We start from the raw sequence: 21,217 nt of genomic DNA on the forward strand, positions 1-21,217 counted from the left end.
TCTCTCTCTCTCTCTCTCTCGAATGTTCATCCTAAGGGTGTTGTGCGTATCCATCTGTTGGAGGCTGCTGATCTTGTTGCCAAGGACAACTTTATGCAGGGGATGATAAAGGGCATGTCCGATCCCTACGCCCTCATAAGGGTGGGCCCTCAGTGCTTTACTTCTCGTCACGTGGACAACACGGTGTGCCCCAAGTGGGGGGAGATGTACGAGGTGAGGATGCGACGCTATTTGCGCTTTCCCTTAACTAACGGAGCAACATGGACATTGCCTACATTTATCTGATGTTGAGAGATGTCGCACTCTTTCCACACATCCTCTGCTAAGTGTTTTCTCTTGTCTTGTTTTTTTTTGTATTACATCATGCACATAATTGTGATAAAGGTGTTGTTGCTTGCTTCAAATCGACTATGTTTTAGATTGATGTTTTCTTCAAAGGCATGACTGAATTGTTACGTTGTCTCATTCTAGCATATGCCCATTTCTGTGTCCATCTATGTGTGTATGTGTGTATGTGTGTGTGTCTGTGTATACGTGTGTGCATGTGTCTGTGTATTCGGGGATATGTGCATGTGTGCCTGTCTGTCACTCGGTCAGGTTATTGTCCATGAAGTGCCTGGTCAGGAGTTGGAGGTGGAGGTGTATGATAAAGATACAGACCAGGATGACTTCCTGGGAAGGTACCATTTCCTGTGTCTGTGCACTCATGTCCAACACTGATTCATTTCCTCTTCATGGGAATTTTTCCTTTTCGTACCTTTTTCTTCTTTTCCTTACCTGCACTGTATTCTCCCTAGGGCCAAGATGGATCTGGGCATAGTAAAGAAATCTAAAGTTGTGGATGAAGTGAGTGTGCCATATCCGTTTGTCTTGTTTAAGAGGAATAATGTTTGTAATGACGCCTTGTCATATTCTTGTATTCTAAGTACTGACACATGAATTGTAGTGCATATGCGTGTTCAGTACGGGGGCGTATTAAAACCGCTTGTGTAGGTAACCTTTCTCCTGTAATTCCCCTCAGTGGTTCCCTCTGAAGGATACTAAGACAGGCCGTGTCCACTTTAGGCTGGAGTGGCTGACTCTACTGGCCAACACAGACAAGCTCGAAGAGGTAAGAAGGCTGTGAACCATGTTGTAGTGTGGATATGCCTGAACTATATCTGTTCATTACAGACATTTTCCAGTGAGCAATATGACTCAATCAACTTTTTTGACATATTTACTGATGGTTTCACAAGATGGACTGCTTTTTAAAGAGGACTTTATTCTTTTTCACCTCCTCAGGTCATCAAGAGGAATTCTGCAGTGCCCAGTAAAATAAGTGATCCTCCCTCTGCAGCGATCTTGGCTGTGTATTTGGATCGAGCTGAAGCACTTCCCGTGAGTGAGCCCACCTCATGTTTCCTGTCTGTCATGACAGCCATGGCCACAAGGCACGTTATGCTTGTTAGTCATGATTGTTAGTTAAGCTTGAAAGCAGATCTAGACATAGATTTCCTCACTCTTGGTCTTGCCATGATAAAGACCATTTAACACTTTGAGACTTTGACGATCTCAATATGTGTTGCCAACTGACGGTTCCATTTGATGATGTAATAAAAACTTAGGCGACATTCATCAACGACAGTTAATGTAAATTCTAGATCTGTATGGTATAATTCTGGAATGACTTGCTTAAAAGAACTCACTCGACAAAGAGTTAAAAACTGACCCCAGATCTGTAGTGGCTTGTGTTTCACTCAAGTGAATTACATCTTGGCAGAGCTTCAGATCATTAAAGTCCATTGTCTGGTGATATTCTTGCTTTTAATATGTTTCCTTTTTGTATGTGGTTCTCAGCCTTGCACAGCTCTGCTTTCGTGTTCTGCTCTGAGTTACAGGAAGTGTCACTCCCATGTTGAGATTGAGTGCGGTTACATAAGACACATTGCAAAACAGCAGTGGGATGTTAGTACCACACAGGTTAATGCATGTAAATGTGTTGGTCTTATTACAGATCAAGAAGGGCAACCAGGAGCCGAGCCCTATGGTGCAGCTCTCCGTGCAGGACACCACCAGAGAGAGCAGGGTACTGTACACACAGGGCTTGAGTTTAAAATCAATACGGTCCTCTTCAATATAGGTTCTCATGAGGATATTATTAAAGAATCTTCTTATATGTATATTATAGAAATACTGTTCCAATTGTAATCTCTTCTCCTTCTTAACCTCTCAATGGTACAGACCTGCTGGAACACAGTGAACCCAGAGTGGGAAGATGCATTCACTTTCTTCATTCAGGACCCTTACAAACAAGACATAGACATACAGGTAGACTTAACTCAGTTTCCAATATGTCAGCTTCATGTTTTAATGTGAATAAAATACAATCACGATTAGAAAGTAGCCTTTTGCTTTTCCATCATGTACAGTTATGTTTAGTTTTACATCTGTGTCATAATGGACATTACTATTGAAAATATTGAAATACTCTTGTCATATGGAATATTCTCTATGGCACACAGTTATGGGGGTAAAGAATATTTGGGGCAGTGGCATTTTGTGTTAAAATGTCACCTATTTCAGTATGTTAAAATTGTCTTTTTTTGTCTGTGTGGTAGGTGAAGGATAATGACCGTGTCCAGTCCCTGGGCAGTCTGTCCATCCCCCTGTCTCGCCTCCTGTCCCGTTCGGATCTGAGTCTGGACCAGTGGTTCCAGCTGGAGAGCTCTGGGCCAGCCAGCCGCATCTACATCAACACAGTGCTCAGAGTGAGTGTTAACGTGATCAGTGTTCAGAGTTCAGAGCGAGTATTAACTGTGATCAGTGTTTAGAGTGAGTGTAAAAGTAACACTATGGAGTTTCTGGAGCAGCTAGGTAGGGGGCTACTTTCTGCTGGATTATTCAGTAACTTATTTGCTGTCTTGCTTTGTCTTGTTTTGCACTTTCTTGATGTTTGACTGTGTGGACTCGCTAGTTTGTCATTAACAAAGAAAGCTAATTTCAACATGTTTCACTAAGTTAAGCCGCTAGGAAGACATCTCGTAAGCAATGTCAGCAAGCTTGTTATAACCCGCTTCGACATTGATGCTAGTAATAACTGCCCTCACGTCGACTTCTTTGTAATGCTATTGTGATAGCTTTGTTGACTACCTTGCCAACAACTTTCCTAACACATCAAACATCAAGCAAGTGTAACACAACACAAAGCAAGACAACAAGTAAGTAACTGAATAGTCCAGCAGAAAGTAGCCCCTACCTGGTGGCTCCAGAAACTCAATAGTGTTACTTTAACGGTGATCAGAGTTCTAATGGCAATCAGGACCAGTCTGATTGAGAACCTTTATTAATCTTTACCTTTGATCATCACGTTCGCTTTGATGTTCGACTCATTGAGCAACCCTCTGTCCCTCCTCCTATGGTCTCGTTCCGGCGCAACCTCCGCAAACTCTCCCCCACTCACTTTTCCTCCCTGGTTTCCTCTACTCTTCCACCTTTTTCCACCTTCTCCTCACTAGGTGTCAATGACGCCACAGAATCTCTCTGCTCCACTCTAAGCTCATGCTTGGACAGTTTGTGTCCACTTTCTACCAGACCTGCGCGAGCTACCCAGTCTCATTCATGGCTGAGTGATACCCTCCGAACGCAGCGCTCCAATCTCAGAGCGGCTGAGAGAAAGTGGCACAAATCTGCAGCACAGGACGATCTTGCAAGCTACCAGACACTGCTGGCCTCCTTCTCAACCAGCATCACTGCTGCTAAGAAAACTTTTTTCAATGACAAAATCAACAGTGCAACTGATGCTCGGAAACTATTTTCCACCTTCAAAACTCTGCTCTACCCTCCTCCTCCTCCCCCAGCTACTAACCTCACAGCCGATAACTTTGCTTCCTTCTTCACAGAGAAAGTGGCAGCCATTGGGAAACAATTCGACCAACTGTCTTCCCCCCCTAAGGGCGCTACCATCAATAACTCATCTTTTCCCTCCTTCACCCCCCTCACTGAGAGTGAGGTCTCCAAAATCCTAGCAGGTAGCCGTCCAACTACATGCCCGCTGGACCCTATCCCATCCAACATCCTTCAAGCCATTTCCCCTGCCGTCCTACCGGCAATAACACAGGTGATTAATGCCTCTTTTAGTTCTGCAACATTTCCTTCTTCATTCAAGGTGGCTCGGGTGACGCCGCTGCTCAAAAAGCCGTCTCTCGATCCCACTCAGGTGGAAAACTACCGACCGGTCTCACTTCTCACTCTCCTATCTAAAACACTTGAGAGGGCAGCCTCCAAACAGGTCACAGAGTTCCTGTCAACAAACAATCTCCTCGATCCAAACCAGTCTGGATTCAAAAGCGGTCACTCCACCGAAACAGCCCTGCTATCTGTGACAGAGGCTTTAAAAACAGCTAGAGCAGCAGCTCAATCCTCAGTTCTTGTCCTGCTTGACCTATCAGCTGCGTTTGATACAGTCAACCACCGCATTCTTCTGTCCATACTTTCAAGTATGGGCATCTCAGGCAAGGCGCACTCCTGGTTTGAATCGTACCTCTCTGGGCGCTCATTCAAGGTGTCATGGCAAGGTCATCTATCTGTACCCCACCACCTCACCACTGGGGTGCCCCAGGGGTCTGTAATGGGACCACTTCTCTTTGCCATCTACACCACCTCGCTGGGCCCCATCATCCGCTCGCATGGTTTTTCCTACCACTGTTATGCCGATGATACTCAACTGGTTCTGTCCTTCCCTCCTGAGGACAACACTGTTTCGGCACGGATCTCAGACTGTCTTGCTGATATATCCACATGGATGAAAAACCACCACCTTCAGCTGAACCTGGCCAAAACAGAACTGATGGTCTTCCCAGCCAAACAGTTCATCCACCACAACATCAACATCAAGACTGACTCTTTATCTCTGGCTCCATCCAAAACAGCAAGAAACCTCGGGGTCATTATTGACGACCAACTAACCTTCACAGCCCACATTGCCTCTGTCGCGAGGTCATGCCGCTTTGCGCTTTACAACATCCGCAAAATCAGGCCGTACCTAACCCAGTATGCCACCCAGCTCCTGGTGCAAACCTTGGTGGGTTCCCGCCTCGACTACTGCAACGCCCTCCTAACGGGCCTGCCGGCATGCGTGGTAAAACCACTACAGATGATCCAGAACGCAGCGGCGCGCCTGGTGTTCAACCAACCAAAGAGGGCACATGTCACCCCGCTACTCACTGAGCTCCACTGGCTGCCAGTAGCTGCTCGCATCAAATTCAAGTCACTTATGCTTGCCTACAAAGTGCTTACTGGGTCTGCTCCCACCTACCTAAATGCTCTTGTAAGGGCAAATGTCACACCCAGGACGCTGCGCTCATCCAGTGAGCGTCGTCTGGCACTGCCCCCAGTGCAAGCAAGGCAATCCAGACTATTCTCAGTTGTAGTTCCACGTTGGTGGAACGACCTGCCTAGCACTACCAGAGCAGGAGCGTCCCTCCCTACCTTTAAGAAACTCTTGAAGACCCAACTCTTCAAAGAGCACCTCTCTTCCTAAACTGGCACCTTGGCTCAACCTGCACTTAAGCAGCAACAGGCCCGCACTTCTTTTTTTATTCTTTCTATGTCGTTTTATAAGCAATATTTATGGTTACACCAGGTTTTTTAATGCTCTTAGCTTGATTGTTCTCCCTTGTACGTCGCTTTGGACAAAAGCGTCTGCTAAATGACTAAATGTAAATGTAAATGTTAAAGAAATTAATAGAACGAGACATTTCGGTCTATGTGGTGGATGTGCTGGTTGTTCAAAGTTCAAGTTCAAAGTACTTTATTTTAAAACGAGACAGTAGAGGCAGCAACAGACAGCTAAAAAACGTAGGATGCTGTGAACATTACCTTCCACAGCTAAATAATAATAAATAACAATTCATAAAAAGATTAATAAATATATCTGAGTAAATTTAAAAAAGCAATATATCTACATATTGAGGTGAATCAATAGTTGCAGGGTAAATTGTAAGTGTAGTGTTAGTTGTTGTTTTCACATTTAAGTTCAGCTCTAATTGCTGTAATACATTTCTAAGCATTTCTAACCCTGTCTCTTGTGGCAGGTTTTGTGGATAGATGAGGCGTATCTTCACACCCCACTCAGCTCCAGTGACTCCACAGCCACCCAAGCAGCTGCTCGACCCCAGCACACTACGCCTGAGGCCGATTTTGCAACAGAGGTAATGCAATTATTTAAACCCATAACACAGTTCCTTTTGTGATCCATTTGTAGACAAAAAGGGAACAAACATATAATTCAAGTTTAACCCTTAATCAAAATTAAGTAGAAGCAGAGATGTATTGTATTGTGCATTGTATATTGTGTAGTGTACGTTATTTTTACATTTTGTTATGGTCACAAATGGCTGGCTGTAACAAATCTGTTAATTCAGTGAGTTTTCTGCACATATTTTCCACTAGGGGGTGCTGCGGATCCATTTGGTGGGGGCTCAGAATGTGGTTGCTAAGGACAAAGTAATGGGGCTTATGAAGGGAAAGAGTGACCCCTATGTTAAAATCCGCATCGGAGGTAAGACCTTCAAAAGTGATGTGATCAAAGGGACCCTCAACCCCAGCTGGAATGAAATGTATGAGGTAAGACATTATGTTAACTGGGTATAAAAAATGAACAAAATGTAATTTTTAAGTGGCAGAGTGCTCCCTTGTCACTAGCAAGTGTAATGTAGAGTTGTAACTAAGAAAGATAGTCAAATGTTTTCTCTTATCCTTAGCACTCCTTAGCACCAAACTAGTTACAGTTGTAAATTACTACAAAACATACAAAATTACCTACAATAGGAACAAATAGCACATTAAGAGTAATTTATTGCCCAATTGAAATAAGATTAATTCAGTGTTCACAACACCAGCATGGTATGACTTATGGTTGAGCAGTCCAGTGGCTAATCAAATGTATTGCCTGGATTTGTTTAGAAGAATTTTCTTATTGTCAGATTGTAAGCAACAGGGAATTTCTAAACAGCCTTGTTTTCGAATACCAGGTGGTCTTGACCCAACTGCCTGGACAGGAAGTCCTCTTAGAGATGTTCGACAAGGATATGGATAAGGATGACTTCATGGGCAGGTACTACATTGAGAAGCTATTTTGACTTGGTATTTTATGTTGAGTATGATTAAATAAATCAAGAGGTGCTTTAAAGTTAAAGCACAAAAAACACCTGACGCATTTGATGAAAACAGAGTCTCTGTCGCAGTTGACACATTTAATAGTCAATAACATAAATACAGCTGTTGGAGTCTGACAGCTCTTTTCTCTCTGCTTTGTGGCTTAACATGATTGGATGTATGTTATTAATATGTAATCAGCCATTTTTGACCACTAACGAGGCTAGTCATTATGTGACTGAATCTGTGATTGGTTAGTATTTGTGAGTTTCCCACGTGGGGTACTGGGTGGAAAGTTCAGTGTTTTTTTAGATCCTGCATCATGGGCCAGCTGTTTAGTGTGAATGTAATCGCTTCTACCCAACAGGACTTCTTTGAGTCTGGTGTTGTAGAGAATTTTCCACCTACGCTATCTCCTTGTACTTCTTCAGGTTTTTTTATATTGTTTTTCCAGCAGATGTATTCTTTTAAAGGTATAATTTGTAGGATTTAGTGGGATCTAAGTGCAGAAATGGAATATAGTATTCATAATTATGTTTTTATTAGTGTATAATCACCTGTTACTTTGAAGTGGTGTGTTTTTGTTAGCTTAGCATGAGCCCACAATATCTACATAGGAAGGGGGCCTCTCCCACAGAGTCTGCCATGTTGCGCCATCGTGTTTCTATAGTAGCCCAGAACGGAGAAACTATAACACTGGCTCTAGAGATGGCCTTTCATGTTTCTATGGCACCTGCTGGCCACCGTAGGTTATTTTACACGCTTGGAAAGGGAGGGATGAGGGAGGGTTGCAGATTATTCGGATCCCAAAAAAGTACAATATCTGCGTCATATGACGTCATACAGGAAGTGTAACGTACTTTCAGGCATTGGTAGGGGTACCGAGACCTAGTTTTTAGCCTTATACGTCTAACCCTAAAAAAATCACTTAGAAAACGTTTTTGGGATCCGATCAATCCGCAGCCATGAGGGAGGGGTATTCAGTTGGTTGCAATCTCCAATCTCACCTCAAGATGCCACTAAATCACACACAATGCACCTTTAATGGGCTGCTTGTTCATTGACGCCCGTCTCGTGGTGACCACAACAAGAGGGCTTTATATTAGTTGCTGTCCTGACTTGACTCTTGAAGGAATTTGTTCTGTTCAGTCTTCTGGAAGAGAGTGCCATCTGCCATCCTACCAAGTTCAACAAGGGCATGGTAAATGAGAGTTGGGTACACATGAGAACAGAAGGCCTCTACTTCTGTTATCATCATTTCACTGGTGTAAATAACTTGGTGAATAAAAACCCACTTTTAACTTCTCTGGCAAAGCCAACCCTTTGTGAGACAGTTGAAATCATAGAAGCTCTGTTTTAATTTTTTCTGTAATTAAAACTGATAATTTCTCATCTTGTAATAGTTCTGGGTCTTTTCCCTCTGTTTGAAACCACCCAAATTTGCAGATACATCCAGCTTCTCTGGTCAAGGTTTTTAGTGCCTCTGTTCAGTTCATAGTTCTGTCCTCCATAACTTTGACAACCAGGTTGCCTTATGTCATCTTTCAGCATCTCTCAGCCCACACCCACCTATCTTTGTGGTCATTACTACATAAATGGATGCTCAGAAGTGTTAGTGTGGTGCAGATGTTTTCTTAATGAGTTGTTTAATATCATGCTGTTCTTGTGTGCACAGTCCTGATGGGATTCCCTTGGCTCTCTGTTTTCTATATACTTTTTTCTTCACATTGAATATTAGTAAGACACTATAAGTGAATGATAACTACTTTAATTTTGCATGCAGGTTGAAGATCAAACTGAGTGACATTATCAGTGCACAGTATGCAGATCAGGTAAACACATCTTTTCATTAAATGGTTAGGAGGAAAAAAGGCTAGTGTGTAACCTATTTTATAAAAGAAGTATAACTATAACCATGAATGGGATAGTCAACCACAGCTGAAGTGGAAATACATTTAACTAATGTTTAATCATGTAGCGCAAGTATGGGTTTAGACAAAAACAATTTCCAGCTTTTCCCTTTTTTATCACAGTGGTACACTCTGAATGACGTGAAGTCAGGTCGTGTTCATCTGATCATGGAGTGGCTGCCCACGGTGTCCAAATCAGATCAGTTGGATCAGGTGAGATGATCTTTTTTCTTGGCATTTTCATTTCAAAGCTGCTATTAGTATGTCTCCGAAACCAAAAGAATGTCGTGGCTTATGTCTATTCCCATCCCAGAGCTTCACATTTTTGTGGTTATTTATTTATTTTTTAAGCGTAGCGTTGGAACCAATAATAATGTAACGCTTGATTGTAGCATACACACCTTGAGGAGTAATTCCAGTTGTCATGTGGTTTTCTTGGAATCGTGTCATGTGCTCCCAGGTGCTGCAGCATCAGACCCTGCAGGCGTTCCAGAACAAGGCCGTCCCCTCTGCTGCTCTGCTCTTTGTGTGTCTGGAGCGTGCTCATGATCTGCCTGTGAGTGCTAGCCCCCTCAGGGTCTCTCTGAGGCCTTGTGATAGCTAAGGAGTCGGCACGCTTAAGGGTTTAGCGTGTAGGATGCACTTATTTAATTTCTGCAATGTGTGAGTTTTGTCAAGTATTGAGTGACTTGTGTGTCTGTGCCCGTATTTCAGATGAAGAAGAGTGGTAAAGAACCGAAGGCTGCGGCCGAGCTTGTTCTTGGAAGCACGTCCCACAAAACCAAGGTGTTTTTTACATGTGAAGTGTATACTTTCATTTAAGAAAGGGGACGCTTGTGTTAAATCTTTTCTGTTATGCTTATGTTAACAATTTTTTATTTTATTGTATTATTATTATAGTTAGTTTCTAATATGTAGGCACTCTGAGATTCTTTTGAATGAAAAGTGTGTTAAAAATAAAATGAATTATTATTATTATTGCATTTCAGTGTTTGATAACACTAATGAGTACTCTCCTCTGCTTGCTGGTTCTGCATAGGTCTGTGAAAGGTCCTCCTCTCCTCAGTGGGATGAGTCCTTTTACTTCCTGGTTCGTGACCCCAATGAACAAAAGCTTCAGGTGAAAGTAAGTCATAAGACTACACTGCAAAAATGCTTTTCTAACCTAGTGTTATTACTCTTATATTGAGATGAAAAAATCTAGTTGGTCTTGTTTCTAGCTAAATTGTACTTACCTAGTGCTCTTTGGTAAGGTTATTTTTGCCTATTTCAAGCAAATATTACTTATTTTAAGAAATCTTAACAAGCAAATTTGGCTGCCAGTGCGTTAAGCAAATTTGGCTTAAAACAAGCAAATTTGGCTGCCAGTGCGTTAAGCAAATTTGGCTTGTTAAGATTTCTTAAAATAAGTAATATTTGCTTGAAATAGGCAAAAATAACCTTACCAAAGAGCACTAGGTAAGTACAATTTAGCTAGAAACAAGACCAACTAGATTTTTTCATCTCAATATAAGAGTAATAACACTAGGTTAGAAAAGCATTTTTGCAGTGTAAGGCTTGTATTGGGAAGGCCTTTCACTTAACTTTCATTGTTTGTTTTCATCACACCACCATCCAGTAATACTTCATTTAGCCTGGCATAGATGCTAACGTTACACACTTGGGTGAGTGATCCTCGGGCAAATCGGATTGTCAGCTATTTTTAGGCAAATTGAGTTTGTGTCACGATTCCGTGTTCCGGTGACGATGCGTATCAGAAGCATTGGCATTTTAATAGAGATGACATTTCCAGAGCTCCTTGATGTTGGATGCTTTGTGATATTCAGAATCCTAATGACTTCATTACAAAATGTTATGCCATTTATTAGTCCGGGAAATCGCATCAGCACAAATTGCATTTCCCAGTGTTGTTGTCTAAGGCAGTGTTCTCCATTTCAGATCTCTATCATCTATAAGAAAGTGCATCCGTGCACAGAGCATCTTCTCATTGGGACATGATTCTCATTGGGTGTATTCTTGAAAGAAAACTCTTTAACTTTAACTGCTCCAAGTTTGAAACGCAAACGCAATTGAACATCCTGAATAAAAAAACAAATTGTTCTATGACATTTATTTTCTTCATAAATAATACAATTTATGATCATATTATTTTATAATTTGTATAATTATTTGGTGCAAAAAACGAACTAACTAATTCTCAGTTGACAATTTGTGTAACTAAATGAATAAGATAAGTCCCTGTGTTAACCAATTATATAGCTCCTTGGTACTATGGTATTGTTATTGACAATAAACATCAATTCAACAATTCTTTCAGTTACCTATTCAGACTTACAGTTACTCTTTATTTTCAGCTGTCTAGTAACTGGGATCAGGCTTTGGGTTCTTTGGTGCTGCCTGTCAGAGAGCTGCTGTCTGAACCAGAGCTGATTCTGGACCAGTGGCTTAGCTTGGATGGAGCCCCTGCCAGCCAGATTCTGCTTAGAGCAGAGCTCAAGGTAGGGTTTCCACGTTCTGCTGATACTTTTATGCTGCTTTTCAATCACTATGCAGCAACACAGTTTTAAAAGGTCACAAAGTCTATCTTCCCTGGATTTTGTTTGACAAATTGGCGCATAATGGGATCACTGTTTGACACAAACATCGATGCTCAGGTGTCAACTCAGATTGTTTCCTCCCTATTGCATCACCCCGCTTTATTCTCAACCTGAAAGCAGACACCTAATTTAGCTGCACCGTACCAAATCACAAACTCTCAGAGTAAATGAACACAACTGGGTATTTTTCTCCAGATTCTGGGCCCCAAAATGGCCATAAGTGATGTGGACCAGGGAGAACCACCAAAAGCTTCTGAGAGCTCTGTTCCGGAGAAGAAGCCAGAGGTGGACACACTTCAAGGGTGAGACGGAGGTTAATGTGCACACCTGGTTTTACACAGAAGGGAAGATTTCCTGCACATACCACAGAACAGTATAATCTGTGCTGCACCAAATGATTCAAGTGCAGCTAAATATTTGGACCAGTTAGCCCCTTCATCAGTGCAGAAAGACTAGATTTACCACCACAAGCAACACACTCACACTGCCCGCTCTGTGTTGCATCCTATGCATGGGCATTAATCCTAGTGTCTTATGTTCTCCACATGTCGGCTGTAGCTCTGCAGACACTGAAAGCAGTCCCGTCTGTGAACCAGCTGCCACTCCTTCAGCTGTGACTGTGCCTGAGGAGCCACCTGCCACTGAGGTCATTTCTGAGGGAGACCTGGAGGTCAGTCGTGCAGTTGACCTTCGACCTCAGCAGACCACCCCTGACCCCAGGTTTGGGACTGAGGTGGGTGCTCAAGAGGAAGTGTGCCAGACAGGTTGATTGATGAATCTGACTTTGACTAAAACTGACGACCAATTGACACATTAGTTGATTTCTCCTGTAGGGCGTGTTGCGTATTCACCTGAGGGAGGCCCAGAATCTGGTGGCCAAAGACAAAGTGATGGGGATGGGCAAGGGCAACAGTGACCCGTATGTGAAGATCTACATTGGGGACACAACCTTTAAGAGTCAAGTTGTAAAAAAGAACCTGAATCCTACCTGGAATGAGATGTATGAGGTAATGTGTGTGTGTGTGTGTATGTGTGTGTGTGTGTGTGTGTGTGTGTGTGTGTGTGTGTGTGTGTGTATGTGTGTGCTAATCAGATGAACTTGTCAGCATTGGGCAATTTGTAACACTTCCATTTTTATAATTTTTTTAGGTGGTTCTGGTCCAAAACTCCTGTGAGGAGATCCTGTTTGAGCTCTTTGACAAAGACATGGATAAAGATGACTTCCTTGGGAGGTAAGACCTGATGGGAACATTTGTGTGTTAAGTGTTAAGCATTTGTTCAGTTGACATGCAGTCCTCTGTAGGCAGCGGGTAAATAAAAGCAGATGGCAGCACCAGAAGTCAAAAACAAAATGAAGAGGTGTACATGTACATAAAAAAAAAAACATGTTTATCTTACCTGCACCCCAAACCCTTGCAGGTTGAAGATCAGTATGAATGACATTGTACAGGCCCAGTACACAGACGAGGTAAGAGAACACGATGTAGAGAGCGTCTTCCTCCTTTGATCTCCATGCTGGAGCTTGAGCTGCACACTCTGAATAGCAAAAGGAAAAATAAGATCACTCCCACGTTGTGTTTTATTTCCAGTGGTTCACCCTGAGCGATGTGAAGTCGGGCCGTCTCCATCTCACCGTCGAGTGGGTGCCCACTGTATCTCAACCAGAAGGACTAGAGAAGGTTTCTTCTCATTCATTATAGAAATGTTCAAGGGTTTATGCAAAAAATACTGAAATATGCCACAATAAAAATGACAGGATAGATGTCCTTGATGCGAGGCATGCTGGTAGTTATTCAGTAGTTGTATCCCTTGCTCATATGGAATGCTATTTTTTTTGTGTCTTTTACTGTTTCACCTATTGTTGTGAAAAGATGGTACATTGAAGTGAAGGGCTGCTGTCTTTTGCAGGTGCTGCAGCTGCGCTCTCTCCAGTCCTTCCAGAACAAGGCTGTACCCTCAGCTGCCCTCCTCTTTGTGTACCTGGAGAGAGCCCATTGCTTGCCTGTGAGTGCATACACACATACACACACACACACACACACACACACACACACACACAAACACACACCAACCATCCTTTCTCAAATTTACAGGCACGGACATGCTGGTGTTCATGCACACTGTATGTACAGTATTTACTGTTTTTCTGTTGTTTGGATAGCTGAAGAAGAGTGGCAAAGAACCAAAACCCGGAGCTGAGATTGTGCTTGGAGGGATGTCCAGGAAAACACAAGTCAGTCATTTGACCTTATATGTGTTGTTGTTGTTGTTGTAAATGCCCTATATGAGAATATGAGTTCTGAGTCAGGTCTGTCAGGTGTGGTTGATCAGTCATCGTCTGTGTGCCCTAAAGGTGTGTGGTCGCTCAACTGCCCCTCAGTGGGAGGAAGCTTTTCACTTCCCAGTTCATGACCCCACAGAAGACATTCTCATTATCAAGGTGACTAAAGGTGCACTTAAGTATCTTCAGAGTAGTGTTCGCTTGTACATCCATTAATCTCAATGCTATGCCTCTATATGTCTTTCTTCCTTTCTGTTCCTTTCTTTCTTTCTGTCTTTCTTTCTTTCTCTCTCGCTCTCTCACTCTCCCTTTCTCTCTCTCTCCAGCTGTCGAGTAACTGGGATCAGGCTCTGGGTTCTTTGGTGCTGCCTGTCAGAGAGCTGCTGTCTGAACCACAGTTGGTTCTGGATCAGTGGTTCAAGCTGGATGGAGCCTTAGAGGACAGTCAGATTCTACTCAGAGCGGAACTCAAGGTAAGGACATTGTCTCTCCTCTCTCTCTCTCTCTCTCTCTCTCTCTCGCTCTCTCTCTCTCTCTCTCTCTCTCACACACACACACACACACACACACACACACACACACACACACACACACTGTGGTTTTATTCAGTTGTAGAATCACCAAAATAATAGTATAAAATTGGTCACTGCCTTGTACTTTTAGCTCACATGGTGCGTTTCTTTGTATTCACAAATATGCCAGTGCTTATTACACGGCTCTTCTGAATGCTGTAGAATGCTCCATTCACTTGAATGGGGCTTCTCAACGTTCTGTGGTCAATTAATTTTCCATATTTGACCGTTGCTATGCATAATTGACCGCCGTCAAGGGGTACTGTTCGCCCTGTCGGGGCTTATTTTCCCTATAATGACTGCCGTTCTATACATTATCCTTTACTTAATGATGAATGAATATACAGTGGAAAACTGATGACATGACTGGTCACTGAAGGGTATTTAACAACAGGTCCATACAGAGAGACTGTTTGTAATAGCAGAGCCACTTTCCTGGTGTTTCTCTTATGCAGTCTCCCAAACTGCAGTCCACAAGCTTGTGGACATTCGCCAAACTTCTGAACACACAAACACACGCGCACACACACACACACACACAGATACACACACTGACACACACACATGCCATCCTTTTAGTGTATAAAAAAATCACACGTTTTTTTTTTTAACACTGACAGAGGTGTATTGCGTGTGCAGATGAAATGGGGCTAATGAGTTTATTTGGGGCCACGTTTATGAAACCAGTGCTAATTAATTTTGATGACGTGGGTGTGCCAACCACTCAGCTGTCTGTTGCTGTGGGACTTGGTGTGACAGGTCGCTTTTATGCTAATGAGGAATCACACAGCATTTCAAGCTACTGTCAGAAAGGCCATACTGCATATAACGTCAGTGCTTAAATGGCTTTCCATTCAGACTGCAGGCGATGATTGAGAGGGTGTCTTTGCTGCTTGTTTCATTTTTTTTTTAAGATCCTGGAGTCAAAGGTGGCAGAGAGCGCAGTTGTTGAAGAGGTGACGGTCGAAGCTCCAGATCACGCTGTGGGTGAGGAGGGCGATGAGGAAGAGGAGGGCGAGAAGGAAGAGTTAAAGGGGGCAGCTGAGGTGACCGCCCCTGCATCTGGTGACGGGCTGCATCAGCTGCCAACTGAGAGGTGAGAGAGTTGGTTAATTAGTCTGTAGGTGCGCAGCTGCTGACTAGTTTGTTCATTTACACATTACAAATTACCATAATGTTATTAAATCATTAGTTTTACACCAAGTTTGTGTGTGTGTGTGTGTGTGTGTGTGTGTGTGTGTGTGTGTGTGTGTGTGTGTGTGTGTGTGTGTGTGTGTGTGTGTGTGTGTGTGTGTGTGTGTGTGTGTGTGTGTGTGTGTGTGTCTGTGTGTGTCTGTGTGTGTGTGTTAGTGAACCTGAAACTTCTTCCCTACACAGTGAACCTGAGGAGATAGCACTTGCTGATGTCATACAAGACCCAACACCTATGCAGACTATTCTTAACCCAACTCCAGAGGTGAGAACACTCTACTGTGTGTGTGTGTGTGTGTGTGTGTGTGTGTGTGTGTGTGTGTGTGTGTGTGTGTGTGTGTGTGTGTGTGTGTGTGTGTGTGTGTGTGTGTGTGTGTGTGTGTGTGTGTGTGTGTGTGAGTGTGAGTGTGAGTGTAACACATAAATACATATATACATACAGTGTTCATGACTTCATGACTTCAGAGTTCATGACATTACAAAAATGGATTACTGTTTCACAGGTAGAAGATTTCAGCCAACCCCAAGACTTCTCAAACATGATTGGCAGTAAGGACATGGAGGACATGGAGCCAATCAGAGAAGCACAACCTGCCACAGCAGCCAATAAGGAGCCACGCCCACAGGAGCCTGTAGAAGAGCCAGAAGAACCGTGAGTGAATTTGGAGTAAAAAAAACTGCTGTTGGTGTTATTGTTGTTGTTATGACTTAGACTTTGAGGCTTCTTTTCACTTGCTGAGACTTTCTTGTCATCTGTTACTTTTGAAGATCTGTTTGTTATTTAAAAAACAACTTCTATTCTGCATGTCTTTGATGAGTCACAGGCCCCCGCGGCGAACTGCTAAGGAGTAAAGAAAAGAGTTTTGTGTGTGTGTGTGTGTGTGTATGTATGTATGTATGTGTAACTGTGTCTTCTTTGTGTGTGTGTGTGTATGTGTGTGTGTGTGTATGTATGTATGTGTAACTGTGTCTTTTCTTTGTGTGTGTGTGTGTGTGTGTGTGTGTGTGTGTGTTTGTTTTCTGTTTGTGCATCTGTGTTTGTGTGAGATCCAGGTCTTATAAGAAGCCAATCCCCAGCGCTCCGCTCCCAGCTCCCTCTGCTCCTGAGGAAGTCTCTGAGGTCACCAGTCCTCCTGCCCTCCACCCTCAACAGACCTCCACTCCCGTTGGCTTTGGCACTGAGGTAAGGTGTTGTGAGTATGAGTTAGTAAGAATGCAAGAATGAGTGTCTTCATTTCTGTTGATTATGACTCTTTTCTCCTCTAGGGGGTGCTGCGGATCCACCTGTTGGAGGCCCAGAACCTGGTGGCCAAAGACAAAGTGATGGGGATGGGGAAGGGGAAGAGTGACCCCTATGTGAAGATCTACATTGGGGACATGACCTTTAAGAGTCATGTGATCAAGGAGAACCTCAACCCCACCTGGAATGAGATGTATGAGGTAATATGCCAGGTGGACATGATAAGAGCTCAACAAACCTCCAGATAAGAACGGAGGAGTGGCTCTTAAAACATTTAAACCACAGATTATTTTTGTACCTGTCTAAGGGCTGTGTATCACTAAAGGAATCTCTCACACAGCATGTTTCAGTTGCTATTTATTAATGCAGTCTATTCATTTTCTTGGACAAAGCTTCAAATCAGTTTCTTCATTCTAGGTGGTTCTGAAAGGGAACATGGACCTGGATGTGAAGTTTGATGTCTTTGATAAGGACTTGGATTCTGATGACTTCCTTGGAAGGTATACCACTACTGTTCAAATCTCACATGTTTTTACGAGTTCAAAGGAAGTTTGCTTGGTGTATTTGTCATCGTACACATTCACATACACACACACACACACACACACACACATACACACACACACACACACACACACACACACACACACACACACACACACACACACACACACACACACACACACACACACTCACATTCAAATACACATACACATACACATACACATACACATACACATACACATACACATACACATACACATACACATACACATTCAAATACACATATTTTTATGCCAACAGGTTTAAGCTCCGGTTGAGTGACATCATCAACTCTCAGTTTACAGACCAGGTAAGAAGACTGTGCCTTCTCCGTATCTAATGTGTTGTCTACTCTTTGAGGAGCTAGCATAGACACTTAAATGCTTGCGTATGTGGCCAGTTAACTATTCATGTAGTTTAGATATTGTGTGTACAGCACAAGTGAGTAGATACTTTTAGCCTTCGTGTTTGTGTTGCAGTGGTACACTCTGAATGACATCAAGTCAGGCCAGGTCCACCTGCTGCTGGAATGGCTGCCAACTGCATCAAATGCTGATAAGCTGGACCAGGTCATTCTCTTCATTAATGTTAAATTCATTAAAGAGTAATGGGTGAAGTGGGTTCAGTTCTGTTTCAAGAAAGCAGTGTTACTGAATCCATGTGTTCATAGAGAGGCAGTGGCGTATAAGTGCTGAAGTGTGTTTGCAGGTGCTGCAGCTGCCCTCTCTTCAGTCCTTCCAGAACAAGGCTGTGCCCTCAGCTGCTCTGCTGTTTGTGTACCTGGAGAGAGCCCATTCACTGCCCGTGAGTGTTATACACACACACACACACACACACACACACACACAACCACACACACACACACACACACACACACACACACACACACACACACACACACACACACACACACACACACACACACACACACACACACACACACACACACACACATACACACACACGAACATACACACACACACGCACACGCATCATCCTTTCTCGGATTTACGGGCACAAACATGCTGTTGTTCATGCACACTGTATGTATGTATGTATGTGTTTCACTCATACATACACACAAACACACACACACCCCTGTACTTCATACTTAAAGGCCCAAATATACCAATGTCTTCAGACACTGTGTACACACACACACACACACACACACACACACACACACACACACACACACACACACACACACATTCACTTGTTATCTTGCTCAAGATACAAGTACAGTAATTGCTTTCTTCCCAATTATTTCAGAAACCGCTATATAGTTGTTGCACCCAAATGCCTGAGCAGTTCTTAACAGATTTGATCCCAGTTGGACTGATGTGAATGTGTTTTTGTAGCTGAAGAAGAGTGGAAAGGAGCCAAAGCCAGCCGCTGAGCTTGTCTTGGGTGGAAAAGGCTACAAAACAAAGGTCAGGTACAGTTCTCTCTCCATTGCTGAACCATACAGTCCATCACAGTTTAATTTACTTACATTCATGTTTCTCTTAAAGGTGTGTGATCGATCCACCTCCCCTCAGTGGGGTGAGGAGTTTTACTTCCTGGTTCATGATCCCAAGCAGGATATGCTTATTATAAAGGTAGCTGTCTTCATGGAAAAAATCTGTAAAAATTTGAATATGTACATTTTTATATAGCACTGTATTGGAAATCATTATGTTAACAAATAGTGTTGCCCACTTTCATATACAGTACCATAGAAAAAACATGTTTTACATATGACTTACCTTGAATGTTGAGGGGCATTATGCCATTTTTGTATGAAATGTATATTCGAGCTGTTTTGCCACATATTTACATGCAAGTATTGTACATAACAAGTGTGATTCATATATGTTTTTACAGACATTTTCTAAATTGGTTGAAGGTTAACCAGACTGTCAGTTTCCTTCCAGCATGAGTTTTGAATACACTGCTCTACAACTCATAATTATGCTTTTTGTTCTCTCTCTCTCTATCTCTCCTTCTCCCTCCCCCTCCCTCCCTCCCTTCTTCTCTCTCTTCAGCTGTCGAGTAACTGGGATCAGGCTTTGGGTTCTTTGGTGCTGCCTGTCAGAGAGCTGCTGTCTGAACCACAACTGGTTCTGGATCAGTGGTTCAAGCTGGATGGCGCATTAGACGACAGTCAGATTTTACTCAGAGCTGAACTCAAGGTAGCACACGTTTTGTGCTATGTTGCTCCTGAATTTCTATGGAGTTTGCCTTACAACACCGAGAGCTATTTAAGGGTGTGATCAACAAATTGCTGTATCAAAAATAGCCCTAACCTGAGTCTGTTTGTCTGATTCCAGGTCTTGGAGTCTAAACTGACCAACCCTGCCGTGGCAGCCGGAGCTTTGCCCAGAGGTAAAGATGCGGGGAGCTGTGGGCAAGTGAAGCTGTCCCTCTCTTGCGGAGCCAAGGAGAAGAAACTCTGTGTCACCGTTCATGGCTGCAGGTGTGGATTCAGCTGCCACTACACACCACTTTCATATTCGAAGCGATATGCCTAGCATTCAGGAACAGTATGTAACTGTTTTATTTAAGTTATTTGCAGTGCTGGCATGTAAAATAAATAGCCAATCAAGATGAAAAAACGTCATATGAAATGAGGCTAGTGGAGGTAGGGGCAGCAGCATACATGAAAGCAACTTTTAATGATTCCAGTACCTTCATGTTGATTCCAGTAGCTTTATATTGATATCAGTAGCTTTATGTTGATTTCAGTAGCTTTCAGTAGGCCCTATAATCTCTGTTATGTGTGTGTGTGTGTGTGTGTGTGTGTGTGTGTGTGTGTGTGTGTGCCTTTGTCTGTCTATATGTCTCTTTATGTATAGGGGTCTGCTGGCCTCATCCAAGGACATCATGGATACATACATATCTCTTATTCTGCTGCCAGATAAAAGCAAAGCTACGAAGAGAAAGACTGGTGTTAAGAGGAGAGATCTGAACCCAGAATATAATGAAAGGTGTGTTTGTGCTCTGTTGTGTAGAAGGTAACGCTCATACATCTGGGTGTGTGTATGAACTGTCGAGAGAGAGACAGACAAAGAGGTGGTTAGGGCCATGTGTGTGTGTGAGTGACTGTAGATGGCTTTAAATGTGCTTTTAGTTTCTGCACGTTTCTTCTCTTCCCCTAAATCACACGTAATCTCATATTCCTTGCTTTTATTCTTTTGTGTGTGCATATGTTTTGGTCTTGACGGGCTCTGATGGTATATTCCTCAAAGACACTCTGTGAGTGTGTGTGGGTGTGGGTGTGGGTGTGGGTGTGGGTGTGGGTGTGGGTGTGGGTGTGGGTGTGGGTGTGCGTGTGCGTGTGTGTGAGAGAGCTTGGTAGTGCCAACTGAAGTTCTGTTTCAGGTTTGACTTTGTTCAGTCCCAGAAGGAAGCTCTGTTAAGTTTGCTTTGGGTTGGTGTGTTTTAATGTATTCCACTTAATACATCTTAGATTAAGGTTTTTTTTTTTTTGCTGTGTGTGTGTGCGTGTGTCTTATCAGAGATAAATTTTTTGATACATGAACCGCTGTGTTAATAATCGGTGGCTTATCTCTCAGGTTTGAGTTTGATCTCTCTCTGGATGAAGCGAAGCACAGGACTCTCTGCGTCTGTGTGAAGAACAATGCCGCGTCCTTCATGAGCAGAGACAAAGACGTTGTCGGGCAGGTGGGACCTGTGTGTGTTTCAGCTAGTGTGTGTGTTTCTGTACATGAGTGTGTGTGGTTGTGCTCACACTTTGGGCATTC

General features: G+C 43.0%; 1 protein-coding gene across 3 annotated transcripts in view; it reads left to right on the forward strand.

Annotated features, from left to right (window-relative positions):
• esyt1b (extended synaptotagmin-like protein 1b) overlaps nt 1-21,217 on the forward strand; it is a 28,669-nt gene that overhangs the window by 5,166 nt on the left and 2,286 nt on the right. For 2 of the 3 annotated variants that reach the window (XM_080846824.1, XM_080846822.1), the window contains exons 9-50: nt 37-213; nt 598-680; nt 798-846; nt 1,022-1,111; nt 1,285-1,380; nt 1,997-2,068; nt 2,224-2,310; nt 2,601-2,750; nt 6,075-6,191; nt 6,433-6,606; nt 7,014-7,096; nt 8,921-8,969; nt 9,171-9,260; nt 9,508-9,603; nt 9,762-9,833; nt 10,087-10,173; nt 11,402-11,545; nt 11,840-11,946; nt 12,203-12,377; nt 12,478-12,651; nt 12,794-12,876; nt 13,064-13,112; nt 13,234-13,323; nt 13,553-13,648; nt 13,806-13,877; nt 13,998-14,084; nt 14,252-14,398; nt 15,412-15,593; nt 15,848-15,953; nt 16,192-16,340; nt 16,742-16,871; nt 16,955-17,128; nt 17,346-17,428; nt 17,733-17,781; nt 17,951-18,040; nt 18,180-18,275; nt 18,833-18,904; nt 18,986-19,072; nt 19,499-19,645; nt 19,784-19,929; nt 20,309-20,440; nt 21,029-21,137. In XM_080846824.1, coding sequence (XP_080702950.1) covers nt 37-213; nt 598-680; nt 798-846; nt 1,022-1,111; nt 1,285-1,380; nt 1,997-2,068; nt 2,224-2,310; nt 2,601-2,750; nt 6,075-6,191; nt 6,433-6,606; nt 7,014-7,096; nt 8,921-8,969; nt 9,171-9,260; nt 9,508-9,603; nt 9,762-9,833; nt 10,087-10,173; nt 11,402-11,545; nt 11,840-11,946; nt 12,203-12,377; nt 12,478-12,651; nt 12,794-12,876; nt 13,064-13,112; nt 13,234-13,323; nt 13,553-13,648; nt 13,806-13,877; nt 13,998-14,084; nt 14,252-14,398; nt 15,412-15,593; nt 15,848-15,953; nt 16,192-16,340; nt 16,742-16,871; nt 16,955-17,128; nt 17,346-17,428; nt 17,733-17,781; nt 17,951-18,040; nt 18,180-18,275; nt 18,833-18,904; nt 18,986-19,072; nt 19,499-19,645; nt 19,784-19,929; nt 20,309-20,440; nt 21,029-21,137 — 4,548 coding nt within the window. The remainder of the gene's footprint in view (nt 1-36; nt 214-597; nt 681-797; nt 847-1,021; nt 1,112-1,284; nt 1,381-1,996; nt 2,069-2,223; nt 2,311-2,600; nt 2,751-6,074; nt 6,192-6,432; nt 6,607-7,013; nt 7,097-8,920; nt 8,970-9,170; nt 9,261-9,507; nt 9,604-9,761; nt 9,834-10,086; nt 10,174-11,401; nt 11,546-11,839; nt 11,947-12,202; nt 12,378-12,477; nt 12,652-12,793; nt 12,877-13,063; nt 13,113-13,233; nt 13,324-13,552; nt 13,649-13,805; nt 13,878-13,997; nt 14,085-14,251; nt 14,399-15,411; nt 15,594-15,847; nt 15,954-16,191; nt 16,341-16,741; nt 16,872-16,954; nt 17,129-17,345; nt 17,429-17,732; nt 17,782-17,950; nt 18,041-18,179; nt 18,276-18,832; nt 18,905-18,985; nt 19,073-19,498; nt 19,646-19,783; nt 19,930-20,308; nt 20,441-21,028; nt 21,138-21,217) is intronic. The other variant, XM_080846823.1, reaches the window with a different exon arrangement.

This window comes from Sprattus sprattus (assembly GCF_963457725.1).
Source record: "Sprattus sprattus genome assembly, chromosome: 10".
NCBI lineage: Eukaryota > Metazoa > Chordata > Actinopteri > Clupeiformes > Clupeidae > Sprattus > Sprattus sprattus.